This window comes from Cydia fagiglandana, chromosome 10 (genome assembly GCF_963556715.1).
Source record: "Cydia fagiglandana chromosome 10, ilCydFagi1.1, whole genome shotgun sequence".
In the NCBI taxonomy this organism is placed as follows: domain Eukaryota; kingdom Metazoa; phylum Arthropoda; class Insecta; order Lepidoptera; family Tortricidae; genus Cydia; species Cydia fagiglandana.
Window position 1 is genome coordinate 409,180 of NC_085941.1, and position 16,511 is coordinate 425,690.

General features: G+C 41.8%; 1 protein-coding gene across 1 annotated transcript; it reads left to right on the forward strand.

Annotated features, from left to right (window-relative positions):
• Positions 1-1,770: 1,770 nt before the first annotated feature.
• LOC134668372 (integrator complex subunit 7) lies at positions 1,771-16,319 on the forward strand. The gene is made up of 18 exons (XM_063525852.1): positions 1,771-1,926; positions 2,004-2,418; positions 3,243-3,355; positions 3,840-3,973; positions 4,404-4,589; positions 4,981-5,129; positions 5,703-5,829; positions 6,311-6,498; positions 7,955-8,140; positions 9,881-10,011; positions 11,049-11,272; positions 12,060-12,208; positions 13,529-13,727; positions 14,082-14,196; positions 14,360-14,450; positions 15,036-15,114; positions 15,539-15,733; positions 16,174-16,319. The coding sequence occupies exons 1-18, from the start codon at positions 1,839-1,841 to the stop codon at positions 16,228-16,230; spliced, it is 2,826 nt and encodes a 941-aa protein (XP_063381922.1). The 5' UTR covers positions 1,771-1,838; the 3' UTR covers positions 16,231-16,319.
• Positions 16,320-16,511: the final 192 nt, after the last annotated feature.

Here is a 16,511-nt window from a genome sequence, read left to right on the forward strand (position 1 = left end):
ATTCTGTTTTTAGTATTTGTTGTTATAGCGGCAACAGAAATACATAATCTGTGAAAATTTCAACTGTCTAGCTATCACGGTTCGTGAGATACAGCCTGGTGACAAACGGACGGACGGACGGACGGACGGACGGACGGACGGACGGACGGACAGCGAAGTCTTAGTAATAGGGTCCCGTTTTACCCTTTGGGTACGGAACCCTAAAAAACGAACTATAATTATTTAAATCATATACTTGCAATTAAACTGTATAGATAGTAGGTAGTGGCATCGAGTACCTAATGAAATAGTACCTATGTGGGTAGGTACTTATTAAATACATGAAGATTTATGAACCTAACTATATATAACTTTAAGGACAAATTTAATACAGCGCGGGAATGCTGCCTGCGTGATGGGCACCTTGCCGAAAGGCCAAGGGTTTTAGGGTAGTTTTTAGTATTTTTTTTATTTTTGAGTAAGGTCGTTTAGTTATATAAGTTTTATTTTATAAGCAGTTATAATTATATTATTATGTAATTTTTATTTTATGTTTATATGAAATAGAATTCTTCTTTCTTTCTGAAATCTTTGTTGTAACCTTCGTGTATACATTAGAAATATAGTCAGTATTATTCCAGCATTCGCTTGTTTCATTACTCGTCCTTTCCGAACCTTACAATATTATTTATTATTTTTTAGGATTTTAGTTGTCATTTTTAATTTAATATGTAGTATCTTATAAGGTTATAAAATACCTATAGTGTAGTTATCTATATATGTATAGTTTGCATAAGTAATGTAATTATGTTAGTAATTTGCTATGCCATTACGTCTCTGGTCCATGAGATATTCTGTTCTGTTACTTTATTTTTAAGAAATGGGTGTATTCGGGTAATACCGAATGTCGGATAATTCCGAAAATCAGATGAAAATCACCCTAAATTCCATCATAATAAAAGTCTCTTTTCGGAATTATCCGACAGTTTTCGACATTCGGAATTACCCGAGTAAACCTTACCTTCTATTGCAATAAAATAGTTGTTCGGGGGCAAATTTTGTTTAACCCTCGTGCTTTGAAACCCTCGCAACGCTCAAGATTCCATTTTTCGAACCACTCGCTACGCTCGTGGTTCAATTTTGGAATCTTTCGCTTGCTCGGGTATCAATATTAGCACGAGCGGTTAAACAACAACTTTGCCCCCTTGTAAAACACAACATTTTTCACCACACCAACCCGAGGCAAATATTAAATGTAAAATACCAAACAAAATCAAACCAAATCAAATACAAATGAATGTTATTAAATATTTATCACCCATAATCATCATTTAAAAGTCAATTCTACCAGCCAACATAAGAAAACAACTCAAAATTTGCATTTGATTACTTTGCCTCACATGTGAATAAAATGCAACTTTGCTATCAGTTCTTGAAGTGCAAAGTAAGCCTTTCCGAGCTGGTGTGGTGAAAATATTATTCATATCACTATTTACTGCGCAGAATGAGAAGGCTACCGACAACGTGAAGCCTCTAAGATCTAGTCAAGAAAGAAAGAAAGCGGGTGTTAATTTCGGTATATGTAATTACTGTACTTTTAAGTTTTCACTGGTTTTTATTACATTGTAACGACATCTACCGTCGAATAGCATAAACCAAGAATACAATAATTTGTGTTAATACGCCATCTACTGAGTAAACTAGTAAGCAACTACGCTGTCAAACGGCTGTCAAAAATCTATTGTCTATGAGCGGTTTTATGCTGTTTATTGTTTATGCACCAATTGCACCAAGTTTGTGTTATTGTCACTTGAGTTTGGTTGATTTATCCATATATTTTCTATTGCATATAGCCGAAAATGATCGGCGTTCGACTAAATACGTTCAGCGACAACACTGGCGAACCAGAGCAAGATGCTAATTCAGCACTAACTGAGCTAGACAAAGGTATACAAACCTAACCTATATATTACACAAACCAACCAACAAAGCATACAAAATCTATAATAAGTTATGTTTTACAGGGCTCAGATCAGGAAAAGTGGGTGAGCAATGCGAAGCGATAGTCCGTTTTCCGCGTCTCTTCGAAAAATACCCGTTTCCAATACTTATAAATTCGTCATTTCTGAAACTTGCCGATGTCTTTCGTATGGGCAATAATTTCCTTCGCTTATGGGTGCTGCGGGTTTGCCAGCAGAGCGAGAAGCATTTGGACAAGATCCTGAACGTCGACGAGTTTTTGAGACGAGTATTCAGTGTTCTACATTCAAATGATCCCGTAGCAAGGGCGCTGGCACTTCGGACGCTCGGAGCTGTTGCCGGGATCATTCCAGAGCGGCAGAATGTGCACCACGCTATTAGGCGAGGGCTGGACAGCCATGACAATGTGGAGGTTGAGGCTGCTATTTATGCTACTACCAGATTTGCGGCACATTCCAAGTATGTTATTTTATTTCTAGTTGAAACTAGCAAAAACTGGCCGGTTTCCATCCTTACTTGGTAGATATTCCGCCAATTCGCACTAAGCGCTTTGCTTCTACTTTCCTTATGCGCACTGCCAAGGAATGGAATTCCTTGCCGGCGTCTATATTTCCGTGCTCTTATAACCCGGCAAATCAAGAGTGAACAGGCACCTTCTGGGCGAGCTCGCTCCATCGTAGGCCACGTCTACGCCTCGGCTAGTCTGTGGCCATGAGTGAACCCATGCATAATTTAAAAAAAAAACTGATTTTATTGTTTTAATACAAATTTCTTTATTGGCACATTAATTGATTTATAAAAATCTTAAAATAAATGTTTAATATCAGCACACAGGTTCCATTGAATTGCTAATACATAGCTCAAATAATAATGTTATCTGATTGTCAGTGGCAACTATTTAAGTATAAATTAGAATACATCTTCCTTAATTTATTGATGTCTTTATTATATTGATGTTTGGAACAGTTTGAATTATTCTTCTATGTTTTGGTTGGTGTTATACCAAATAGTTTTGGAATAGCTTTAACTTGGAGAACTATTCTACATATTTCCTACACCTCAGCACTTTCATTAGAATCAAGCAATTTCAATGTTTTGTTTACTTCAAAATAAAAGAAGCCATAATCAGATCAGTTAAAGCCTAAAATCCATAGGCAAATGTAGCCATTTCTAAGATATAATTAAGGTTTAAATTAAAAAAAAGAAATAACAACAATTGCTTTAAAACCATTATGAAGAAAATACAGTTTCCTATGCATAGTTTAATTGTAAACCATTTCCAGTGCCTTTGCGGTGGCCATGTGCAACAAATTATCGGACATGGTGGAATGCGAGAGCACGGGCGCAGAGCGGCGCGCCAAGCTCGTACGGGCCTTGAGGACTGTGCACGGAGGAGGTATTAACTTGCTACATACAATAGTCTTATGCATGAGAAAAAGTTGGAAAGTACACATTTGGCTCCTATAAAGAGTAGCTGAGGACACAATGGGGATAGACATTAAGATGTGAGTGACAGATAAGATAATAAAGAGATTAAAAACAGATTTTATTATGAATAATTTGTAAATGAAAAAAATTGTCTAAATATTAAGCCTTTTTAAACTATACATATTTGCTGTTCTGAGGCTTAAGGTGCCTTAGGACAACAGGAATGCAGAAGGCCTTCACAACCACATAGCCTATTTTTATTTGACATGTTTAAAGGCCATCCTACTAACCCGAGGTTAAGTGGTTAAACCGTTAACCTAGTGTCTAATTGTTACCGTGGTAACTCCAGGATTAACCGGTTAACCCCGGATTAGTGCAAGTGGTGCTAAGTGTTACATATGTTGATGACAACAGCTGATCAAATGTATAAGCCTCTGTCGTATTACTTGTAGCGGTACGAGCGGGTGGCGTTCTGAAACTGCTCCGCTCGCTATTGGAGCGGTTTCCTTCCACGAGTTCGGTGCGCGCCGCCATCTCTGCGCTTACTGCCATCGCTCATGACACTGTCGTCCATGTTCCTGATCAGGTACTTAATAACAATAAAAAAATTATAACCACTTCACCACTGCAATTTGTAAGGAATCTGTTTTCCTTCATTTTGTTTAGTGTTATAGTTTATTTTATACTAAAGAGTTTTTATCAACCACTTGACGCATTTCGATTCAGAACCCATGGAAGTACCTTCATACTTACTCCATGGAAGTACCTACTCCGCCTAAAAAACAGTAGTTTGGAAATAAAATTAAGTAACATACCTATTTATTTAACATATTTACTAACCCCAGTTTACCCTTAAATTACACAATAATTGGTCAACCTCAATATTTTTCAGTCACGAACCGATAAGATTAAAAAATAGCCAACACACACTGGTTAGTTAAAGGTCATGTACATATTTAGTATATAGTTTGCTTAACTGACTCCTTATATTAAACTTATGACTGCGCTCTCCTTAGGTGGAACTGCTACTCAGTATAGCGACGAACGACGCCCGCTCGTCGGTGCGGCGCGCCGCGCTGCTCGGCCTGCAGACCCTCGCGCAGCACGCGGCCCTGTGGCCCGCCGCCTCCGTACAAGCTCTGGTGCGAACCGCCGCCGATGCTGACCCTAAACACACCATGCTGTGCTTGGAGGTTATGCAAGTGAGTTGAACAATTCAAAAATAAAACAATCATACTATCACAGAAAGATCCTAACTCACAACAATATCACTTACCGCCTGAAATAAAGATTTTATTGTAGCTATACATTTTATGATAACTATCTATCTATTAAGCCCTTTTATTCCGAGTTAGAGTATGTCTCTAAGTTCAGCGTGCCGCTTGGCAAAGGTCTCCTCTAGCTCTTTCCATTGAGGTCTGTCGCGGGCCACTCTTCTCCAGTTCGGACCCACTGTGAGTTTGAGTTCATCGTCCCATCTCGTTCGAGGTCTGCTCTGGCTCCGTGTGCTTATGATAACTGCAAGCTTTTATATTTTTGAGCCTTTTGTAGGTGTTGTAATACAATGTATGTAGTATTATATGTTGCCGGTAGATCCTGGTGGAGTGCCCGGCGGTGATCGCGGACGCGGCCGGGTCGGCGCAGCTGGCCCTGCGCGACCTGTGCGCCGGGGCCGCGCTGGGCGCCGCGCACAGCCCCGCCGCCACGGCCGCGCTGGTCCTCACCAGCCGCGCCGTGCACTGGTAAATTAGAATACGCTAGCCGCGTGTTGTATTGTTTGATATTTCGATTTTCTTATTGGCCAATCCACTCCACAGCATATCAATGTCAGATTATATTTATTAGGGTTCCGAATCCAAAGGGTAAAAACGAGACCAGATTAAATTAATTAAATTAAATGTCATTCATTATCACGCAACTGAGGTACATAGATACATACCTTACAAACTAACATACCTACATACGATAGTAAAAATTTTACAAGCTAAAAATTATTTCGGCGACACGGCGGTTTTCAGTTGTGTCGCATGTTCTGGTGTAGGCTTTGGCAGATTTCCACGGAACTAAGACTCCGCTGTCCGTCTGTCTATCACCAAGCTATAAATCATGAACCATGATATTTCTGTTGCCGCTATAATAACAAATACTAAAAAAAAAAATTGGGGCTCCCATACAACAAACGTGATTATTTTGTTGTTTTTTTACGTAATGGTACGGAACCCTTCGTGCGCGAGTCTCGACTCACACTTGGCCAGGTTTTTTTTAATAAATATAATGAATGAGAATTTTTGGTTACACCTTGTTTTTGTTGACAGCTACGAAGAAGGAATACCCGTGGAAGGCGCCGAGTTAATGCTTGCCCTAGAGAACATAGTCATAGCGACGGGCGTGCCGGACGGACAGGACAACATACGACCGCTGCGTATGGCTCTGCGCTGTCTGGTTGGTTATTATTCTTATCATAACTAAACGGGCAAACTCCATTAACCCTAAGGCAATTGTAGTTAGAGATGCACCGGATATTCGGTTACTATCCGGCCGGATACACGATAGTAACATTGCTTGATTTCGGAATAAACAAATTGGATTTAAGAAACAGACACGGTCATAATCGTACTTGTTTATTATTTTAAAACAATTAGTCATTCCACTGACTTGCACGCGCACTCATTTCGAACCTAAAAATGAGACCGCGCGAACGTTCACTAGGAAACAGGTCAAACCTGCAGAATGCGCACGTGAGAAACCGAAATGTAGGTATAGTTTCGCTGGCCGAATATTCGGCGGCCGGATACCGGATATTCGGCTGATGGTCAGGCCGAATATCCGGTATCCGGCCATACAACTATCCGTTGCATCTGCATTGTAGTATTATATAATATAAATAAAAACATAATTCTTACAAGTTCACGTCTCTTGATAGGTACAACTATGCAACGCAGCACCAGCCGAATACGCACCAAGAACCGGGCGACTACTGACTTCACAACTACGAGCTACTGGGTGGCGTCAGGGAGGGCCTAGGGCCTTGGCCTTATTGGAGGCCTTGGGGGCCCTGGGAGGAGGCACTCATGGGGCCCTCACACTTACACTGACTGATCTTATGGATGGGTGAGTTAGGCCCCCCCCACATCTGGCGTCTTTCGAGCGTCGGCGTCTATCGGCGTCGGTCCAGCGCTATGGAAAATGACGTCGCTGCGCAGTTGCGTCGACGCTGCGTCGACGTCGGCCATAGAATTGTAGACTCCGACGCTCGAAAGACGCCAGATGTCCCTTATGTAGCATTATCATTTGTAGAAATCGAATATGTCGAATCACTGGTAGACTAATAAAAACAAAGGGCTACATGTTGGACATATTAAGGGCCTTGAGGTTTAGCCTTATTGGAGGCCTTAAAAGGACCTAGGGGAAGGCAATCATGGGGCCCTAACACTTACACTGACTGACCTTATGGATGGGTAAGTTATGTGGCATTGTCATTTGTAGAAGACGAATATGTCACTAGTCGATTATTAAAAACAAAGGGTTACATGTTGGAAATAATAAGGGCCTTGAGCTTTAGCCTTATTGGAGGTTTTAAAAGGACCTATCGGAAGGTACTCATGGGGCCCTAACGCTTACATCACAAAAGAGATAGGTACAGAAATCAACCTACATACAAAGCGCGCTCGAGCAACGCACACATAGACACTGCTCACGGACACGATATCTCGGACCAGTTGGGACCAGTGCGAGCGCGAGTGCCATCCGCTTGAGACACGCGTCTGTGAACTTTTTTGTGCAATAATGGAGAAACAAAACAAAAAGTTATTATAACTGTACAGTGGACGGTTGTTTAAATTCAACATTAACAGGTGAATTGTCGTTTTTTAAGCTACCAGTGGTTTCAGAGAGAATGCGTATGCGAATTTATTACATTGTACATGAGAATGCGAATTAATTACACTTTCAAATATAATAATCGTGCATTTCGCCAATCTCGAAATCATCGCAAGATATTTTCTGTGGCAAATTTGTAATATAACAATGACATTAAAATGAAAATACTATTTGAGTTATTAATGTTATTATTAATTTATATTTCCATTCTTCCCGTTTCATCCTCAACAATAAATCTAACAACTAGATACGAGATACGATACGATGGATACGAGTGCCACTACGACAATAGTTTTTTGTGCATAAGTCATAGTTCGCAACAATCGCAACCCTAGAGCGACCGCCGAGCGTAGGTATGAAAAGTAAAGTACATACATGTGATTGACTTCTGTACTTATCTGTTTTGTGCTTACATTGACTGGTGTTATAGATAGTTATGTGGCAGTGTCATCAATAGAAGCCGAATATATGTCACATACTGCCTCCTGATGTTGTGCTGTGTTGTGCTAAAACCATAACCGATCGGCAATAAATAATGATAAAAGCTATATTTGCTGACTCCATTTTAACAGTTTTATGCCATTTTCGTCATTTTGACATTTGTGGCTGTTAAAAAGAGAAAAATAATAACAGAGGTTTGCTAAGTGTTATGAATATGGCGACTAACATGTAATTCACTTATGTGCAGGGCCGACGTATCAGAGCCTGTGGAAGACGGGACAGCGCTAGTGCTCCTATGTACCGTGATATTCCAAGAGCGGGCCGCTAAAGCGCTCAAATGCAAGATAAACAGCGCTTGGCAGGAGAAGATTAAGGAAGCTATCTCAAGTGCTGATGGGTGGACGAAGTATAGAGTCGCCAGAGCTGCGTTAAGGTGAGTTGAGCTTTAAAGTCATTCTAATAAGGTGCATTTTTGTATTTAGCAAGCTGAGGCGCTCAAATGCAAGATTAACAGCGCTTGGCAGGAGAAAATTAAGGAAGCTATTAGTAGCGCTGATGGGTGAACGAAGTATAGAGTCGCCAGAGCCGCGTTAAGGTGAGCCGAGCTTTATAGTCATACCAATAAGGTGCATTTTTGTATTTAGCAAGCTAAGGCGCTCAAATGCAAAATAAATAGCGCTTGGCAGGAGAAGATTAAGGAAGCTATCTCAAGTGCTGATGGGTGGACGAAGTATAGAGTCGCCAGAGCCGCGTTAAGGTCAGTTGAGCTTTAAAGTAATTCCAATAAGGTGCATTTTTGTATTTAGCAAGCTAAGGCGCTCAAGTGCATGATAAACAGCGCTTGGCAGGAGAAGATTAAGGAAGCTATCTCAAGTGCTGATGGGTGGACGAAGTATAGAGTCGCCAGAGCTGCGTTAAGGTGAGTTGAGCTTTAAAGTCATTCCAATAAGGTGCATTTTTGTATTTAGCAAGCTGAGGCGCTCAAATGCAAGATTAACAGCGCTTGGCAGGAGAAAATTAAGGAAGCTATTAGTAGCGCTGATGGGTGAACGAAGTATAGAGTCGCCAGAGCCGCGTTAAGGTGAGCCGAGCTTTATAGTCATACCAATAAGGTGCATTTTTGTATTTAGCAAGCTAAGGCGCTCAAATGCAAAATAAATAGCGCTTGGCAGGAGAAGATTAAGGAAGCTATCTCAAGTGCTGATGGGTGGACGAAGTATAGAGTCGCCAGAGCCGCGTTAAGGTCAGTTGAGCTTTAAAGTAATTCCAATAAGGTGCATTTTTGTATTTAGCAAGCTAAGGCGCTCAAGTGCATGATAAACAGCGCTTGGCAAGAGAAGATTAAGGAAGCTATCTCAAGTGCTGATGGTTGGACGAAGTATAGGGTCGCCAGAGCCGCGTTAAGGTGAGTTGAGCTTTATAGTCATACCAATAAGGTGCATTTTTGTATTTAGCACGCTGAGGCGCTCAAATGCAAAATAAACAGCGCTTGGCAGGAGAAGATTAAGGAAGCTATCTCAAGTGCTGATGGGTGGACGAAGTATAGAGTCGCCAGAGCCGCGTTAAGGTGAGTCGAGCTTTATAGCCATACCAATAAGGTGCATTTTTCATTTATCAAGCTAAGGCGCTCAAATGCAAGATTAACAGCGCTTGGCAGGAGAAGATTAAGGAAGCTATCTCAAGTGATGATGGTTGGACGAAGTATAGGGTCGCCATAGCCGCGTTAAGGTGAGCCGAGCTTTATAGTCATACCAATAAGGTGCATTTTTGTATTTAGCAAGCTAAGGCGCTCAAATGCAAAATAAATAGCGCTTGGCAGGAGAAGATTAAGGAAGTGATAAGTAGTGCTGATGGTCGGACAAAATATAGGGTCTTAAGGGCCGTTCTGAGGTAAGTTTGAACCCTATTTGTATCTGTATAGTAAAGTTCTTGACGACAAGGGGTTGGGAGTAAAACTGCTTTTTATTATGCTAACCATGCTTACTTATACTTAGACGTTTCTATTATATTTCACCTTTTGATCGCCAAAGACGTCAAGATCAATATCGACTTTCGTGCAATTCGATAAGACTTCTAATGACGCGCTGCACACGATAGGCGCGGCGTCCGAGGGTTAAAGTCATGGAGTAGTTTGTGATGTGATGGTTTATATAATGATGTTATTATTATTCAGATATGGGCACCACCGTTTAGCCGCGCACGTGCTGGAGGGGTTACTCGGAGCGGCGAGCTCGGAGGCCACGCAGCGATGGTTGGCCTCGCTACACCGGGCCGCTAAGGCGGACGCTGAACTCGTTGAACAAGGTAACGCTCTTTATTCAGATATGGGCACCACCGTTTAGCCGCGCACGTGCTGGAGGGATTACTAGGAGCGGCGAGTTCGGAGGCCACGCAGCGATGGTTGGCCTCGCTACACCGGGCCGCTAAGGCGGACGCTGAACTCGTTGAACAAGGTAACGCTCTTTATTCAGATATGGCCACCACCGTTTAGCCGCGCACGTGCTGGAGGGATTACTAGGAGCGGCAAGTTCGGAGGCCACGCAGCGATGGTTGGCCTCGCTACACCGGGCCGCTAAGGCGGACGCTGAACTCGTTGAACAAGGTAACGCTCTTTATTCAGATATGGGCACCACCGTTTAGCCGCGCACGTGCTGGAGGGATTACTAGGAGCGGCGAGTTCGGAGGCCACGCAGCGATGGTTGGCCTCGCTACATCGGGCTGCTAAGGCGGACGCTGAACTTGTTGAACAAGGTAACGCTCTTTATTCATATTTTTGTTAACTTTTTTATCGCAAATTCCCAAATTCACTAATGAGTTTGAAATTTAATTTTGGTCTACCTACGCACATAGATAAGTCTGCAACGATTTTGATAGCACACGCAGTGCAAATGTTTATTGTAGACGTCAAACTTCTACGAAATTAAGACAAATAACACTTGTACTGCGTATGCTATCAAAATCGTTGTAGTTGTAGACTTTTCTTGGCCTAATCAGCCTAACGCCCGTAGTGCCCGACTCTTTTTTAGGATTCCGTACTTAAAGGTTAAAAACGGGACCCTATTACTAAGACTCCGCCGTCCGTCTGTCTGTCACCAGGCTGTATCTCATGAACCGTGATAGCTAATTTTTACAGATGATGTATTTTTGTTGCCGCTATAACAACAAATACATACTAAAAACAGAATGTAATAAATATTAAAGTGCGACTCCCATACAATAAACGTGATTTGTTTGGCCGTTTTTTGCGTAATGGTACGGAGCCCTTCGTGCGCGAGTTCCACTCGCACTTGGCCGGTTTTTCTGGTTTGGTGTTTACGCACGTGTACGTGTATGTTTGTCAGGTATAACGGGGCTGGAGGCGGCGGCGTCGTGCTGGGAGGTGGCGGGCGGGTGGGGCGGCGCTGGAGCCGCCGGGGGAGGCTGCACCGGATGTTCCGGGTGCGCGGCCTGCACGCCATTGGCTGGCGCTTGGATCGCAGCTAGAGCGCAGGCCTTGTCGACGCTGGCGAGGACGGCGGATAGAGCGAGAGTATTGTGTACGCAGCCCCCACCCGCAGTGGCTCAGGTTAGTTTTTCCATATCCGCACAGAGATAACGTCGATAATCAGCCTGGCGCCTTTTACGGCCCGCATTCAAAAGCCTCTGTCGTGGCCGGATCGTAGAATTTGATCGTATGAAATGCCATTTTGCAATTGATCATTTCATGATATGGTTAGGTTAGATTTGACATTTTCATAATGGCCAACCGATAATTTCATGAAATGATAAAAGATGTGCCCACGACACATACAAATGTATGTAAGAATAAACTCTTTTTCATCTCTCCTGTTCGGAAAGTTTACCTTTCATAAGCTGATAACCGGGTGGAAAATTACATTTCCCACCCTAGGGTGGAAAGTAATTTTTTTTAATTTTTACTTCGAGCAACGGCTAACAGCAATATATGCCATATTATAAACTCTCATATCAGCTTCCGCATGACTGAAATTGGCGCCGTTTACGTTTTTAAGTGATTCGAGTGACTTATACCTAGTTACCTATATATCTGTTAATAATTTGTTCTAAAGAATTATACTTACCAATAATAAACCTACATTTCTCGTGTTTGACTTTCCTCATAGTCGAAATGAAAAGTAGAGTTTTTAACTCGGGTAAAAGTAACCATCTCACCCTCGAACTATTGGCGCTCTCTCTTCGTTCGAGCGCCAAAATATCTCGGGTGAAATGGTTCACTTTCCACCCTTGGTTAACAATCTACTATATGGTACAGGATAGGCAGTACAAAGGCAAACTTATCCCTTTAAGGGATTTCTTCCAGTATATATATCTACATGTCAATTGTTATTACTCAGGCGTCAAGATCGCCATGCGCCGCAGCGGGCGCATGCGCGGCGGCGTTACGTAAAGCGGCGCGCGCGGCGCAAGCTGTGGCGGCGCGGTACGCGCACATAGCCAGGACGGCTTTCCACGCCGATGAGGCTACCTTGACACATCTGCAAATGTATCCTTTTTAAAGTACTTCGATATATTCGCAGGCCTGCAAAGTATGACTAACATAACGAGATAATTAAAAAAAACTTTCAAGTAGAGATGCAACGGATAGTTGTTTGGCCGGATACCGGATATCCGGCCTGGACACTTTAAGTTTTAATACTTTAAGTTTTAATTGTTATTTATAAAATTTGTAATACTTTAAGTTTTATTGTTATTTATAAAATTGTAATTGTGATATAATGTAAAATTCAAACGCAATGTATATTGTTCTATGAATAAATGACTATGACTATGACACTGGCCGAATATCCGGTATCCGGCCGCCGGATATTCGGCCGGCGGATCTATACCTACATTTCGGTTTTTCAGGTGCGCATTCTGCAGGTTTGACCTGTTTCCTAGTAAACGTTCGCGCGGACTCATTTCTAGGTTCGAAATGAGTGCGCGTGCAAGTCAATGGAATTATTAAATTGTTTTAAAATAATAAACGATTATGACCGTGTCTGTTTCTTAAATCCAATTTCTTTACTCTGAAATCAATCAATGTTACTATCCGGTATCCGGCAGGATAGTAAAATAGTGGCCGGATAGGCTGGATACCGGATAGTAACCGGATATCCGGTGCATCTCTCATCATCATCATCATTTCTGCCTATATACGTCCCACTGCTGAGCACAGGCCTCCTCCCATGCGCGAGAGGGCTTGGGCTATAGTCCCCACGCTAGCCCAATGCGGATTGGGGACTTCACATACACCTTTGAAGTTCCTTCGCAGATGTATGCAGGTTTCCTCACGATGTTTTCCTTCACCGAAAAGCTAGTGGTAAATATCAAATGATATTTCGTACATAAGTTCCGAAAAACTCATTGGTACGAGCCAGGATTTGAACCCGCGACCTCCGGATTGAAAGTCCGACGTCATATCCACTCGGCCACCACTGCTTGCTAGCTTGCTTGCTGGTGCATCTCTACTTTCAAGCATTTGAATTTCTTTTTTTAAATTTTTGACGAATTCATATACGGGCATTCAATTCATTTTCAGCAAGAAATCTTACAAATTTACAAATAGCTGATATGTATAAACCGTAACTTTCGTAGCAATATGTCGTTTATTAGTGGCATTTATCTACACCCTATCACTGCAAACTGTGCAGTCACGTCCGAATCTACATTGTTACGAGTACAAGCTTACTTACACACTTAAATATTATAAGTATACTGATACCTACTTATAATATTGTATTTTTGAAGTAGCCGTCAAGTTTGCTGAAAACTTTTATCTTCACAAAATCACAAATATCATCATATATTCCTTAAGCCCACGCAGTTGTCAGCACACATTCACGCAGCTGTCCGAGTTCCTGGAGCGCGTCACCGGGCGGGCGGCGGCGCGCGCGCTGTTCGTGCCGGCCCTGGCGCCCGCCAGCCTCGACCAGCAGATCGCGCTGGCCCCCGCCGAGGCCATCCTCCACATATCTAACAAGCTCTTTGACAACCCTGCTACCGGCAATGGGATCACACATCGAGTAAGTTTCTTTTAAATTTGTTATAGGAGTCGTTTTCTAGGTTTTCGAGTACAAATATAAAACAAACTGATTGTTGAGTTATCGCTACGAAGGTTTTCGGAAGTGATATTTGCGTTGGTTTTTTATTCTTCAATTTGATCTCACATCATGTTCACACACACCTACTTAATTTTAGTTCGATTTATACATACCTAATTACCTACTCGTACAATATTGACTATTTCGCTACCGACTGTTACATTGTTTCCAAAACTTATAAGTATATATTTTAAGCGTCGCAGGACCGCCAACCGGTAGCGGTCAGCGGTGCGTCATTTAAAAAAGCGATCGTTATTATGAATTAGTATTCCCCAGCACGCAGAAGCAGTGTTGGCGGCGGTGCGCGCGTGCTGCGCGGGCGCCGTGTGGCCGCGCGCCGTGAGCGAGGCGCGCGCCTGCGGGGCGCTGTGCCGCCTGTCGCTCACGCCAGGTAAGCTGTTTGTTTCTCAAAAAAATGCTTCACAAATTATTATTTACTAACTACACAATATTTGCTTAATTTACATTGCAGTTTCATCATTCGCTACAAAAAGTGTGTATTAAAGTTTCGATAGTGGCTTGTGAAACTGATACCTATAGTGTTTGTTATGTAGGCGGTCGAGGCGCCGAGCAAGCGGCCGCGTTGCCGCACACGCACCATCTGGCGCTGAAGGCCGAGGGAGTGATTCTACCGCCGCCTAGAAGGTAAACTTACTTTAGAGTTACCCAACTCAAAGTGAACGCTTAGAGGCCCTGAGGCCTTGGTATCCAGTTGACAATATTATAATTGTTGTCGTACTGTCAACCGAACACCGACACCTAAATAAATAAATAAGACATTAACCCCCTTATTCATAAACGTTTACTATAGTTCGTTTTTTTGCATTAGAAAGTACTTGCAAGAAAGTAAGCGATCTTGGCATGTCTTTTAATTGAAAAACGCTTTCTAAAAATCAAAAACTATTACTTATGAAAGCAGTAGAATATAAATGATCGTATTAGATTCATAATTGTTACATATTTGCCGTAATTTATTTTAAAAACGTGTTTTTCAATTAAAAAACACATCAAAATTGTTTACCTTTTTTCTAATACTAAAAAAACGAACTATAAAGTTGACAAGCCGTCCAAACCGATAATAATCGTTTGTTCCTTTCTATCATACCAATAACTCGGAAAGGGACAAACGATTATTATCGGCTTGTCAACTTTAGTAAACAAAGTAAGTTTAGTAAGTAAATAAGTTTAGTAGTTTATGAATAAGGGGGTAAAACTGTATGTTTGTTGCAGCAAATCACAACCGCCGCGACAAGTGAAATTAGTTCAGCTGACCGTCACCGCCACGCCGCACCCGCGCACCAACGAGAAGGTAAACTAATTAGACTACGAGGTATCCTGTTCAAATACGACTTAAATATCAAAAAAATAAGCCAGAGACCTGATTACCTCCACTTGAATTATTGTTATTCTTCATTATTTATTATTCTTCAATTGGGTGCAATAAAGAGTATTTCTCCCACACAGTGTTGGCCGAAACGTTAATGCAATTAACCATTATAAATTCAACCGTAAAATGTAACCGTCCGTTACGGTTTACGGTTCAATTTATAATGGTTCATTGCAATTAACGTTCGGCCAACACTGCTCCCGCAGACGGTGGAGCTAACCAATGTAGCTCCCGTCCTCTCAGCGGTACAAACCATAGAGTACATACCGTCGCCCCGGTTCATGATTTCTTCACGGTCCAAATACGACCTAATTACTACAGAAATAAAGTACAATTTCCCTTCCAGACTGTCGAACTGACCAACGTACCACCAGTTCTCTCGGCGACCCAAACCGTCGCCCCCGTGCGAGACTTCTTCTCGGCGCAACAACTGGTGGCCGTGTCGGCCCCAGGGCTGTACACGGTGGCCGTAGAGGCTGCCTTTGTGGACCAACACGGGGCCTTGTGGAACACTGGACCTAGGACCTCCATCGTCATTAAGGTATGTAAAAATCTCGACAGTGCAGGTGTGATAACGGAAACGGAAGCCGTTTACTATCAAACGTACGAAATGCTTGTTTGCCGCCGATATGAGTTTTCAAGGTTCCGTGTTTGTTAACGATAAATTTACATGTTATTGTGAGAGAAACATTACCATATTTATTAACTACTTAGAACAATTTTCCTACGTTTGTCCTTCACTAAAAACAAGTAGATCTATTAATACGATTTTATACTTACGTATATGTGCATTAGTAAACATCAACAAGTATTGAATGTCCGCGCATGACTAACGCAGGTATAAATACCGATTGCTTATTGCAATGACATCATGTCATAGTCAGAATCTACAAATATCTATTTTCCTGTTAAAACACCTAGTCAAGGTGTTTTAACAAGATGAAATAAACTTCAGTGCATTGAAATAAGGTCCTTTTTCAGGCCCACGAGGACTCCAGTGCGAAGGGAAATACGCAAACTGCTAGGGGAAGATTTTGAGAAAGCCGAAATACGTTTTTTTAATTACTTGTGTATAAATAAACTACTTGTAACTATTAATTAAGTACCTATATTCCCACTTGACCAAAACTTTTAAAATGTTTTTTTTTTCTTTTAATTATTTGAAGAATATCTCGAGTGTTAATTTTAGTGTATCAAATAGTTATAAGTATAAATTGAACAACAAAACCTGTGTCAACAACCTTAGGTTAATATAATAAAGATGCCAAACAATATTTTATTTAACCGCACCCACGCAAAATACACTTTATTCCCCACAT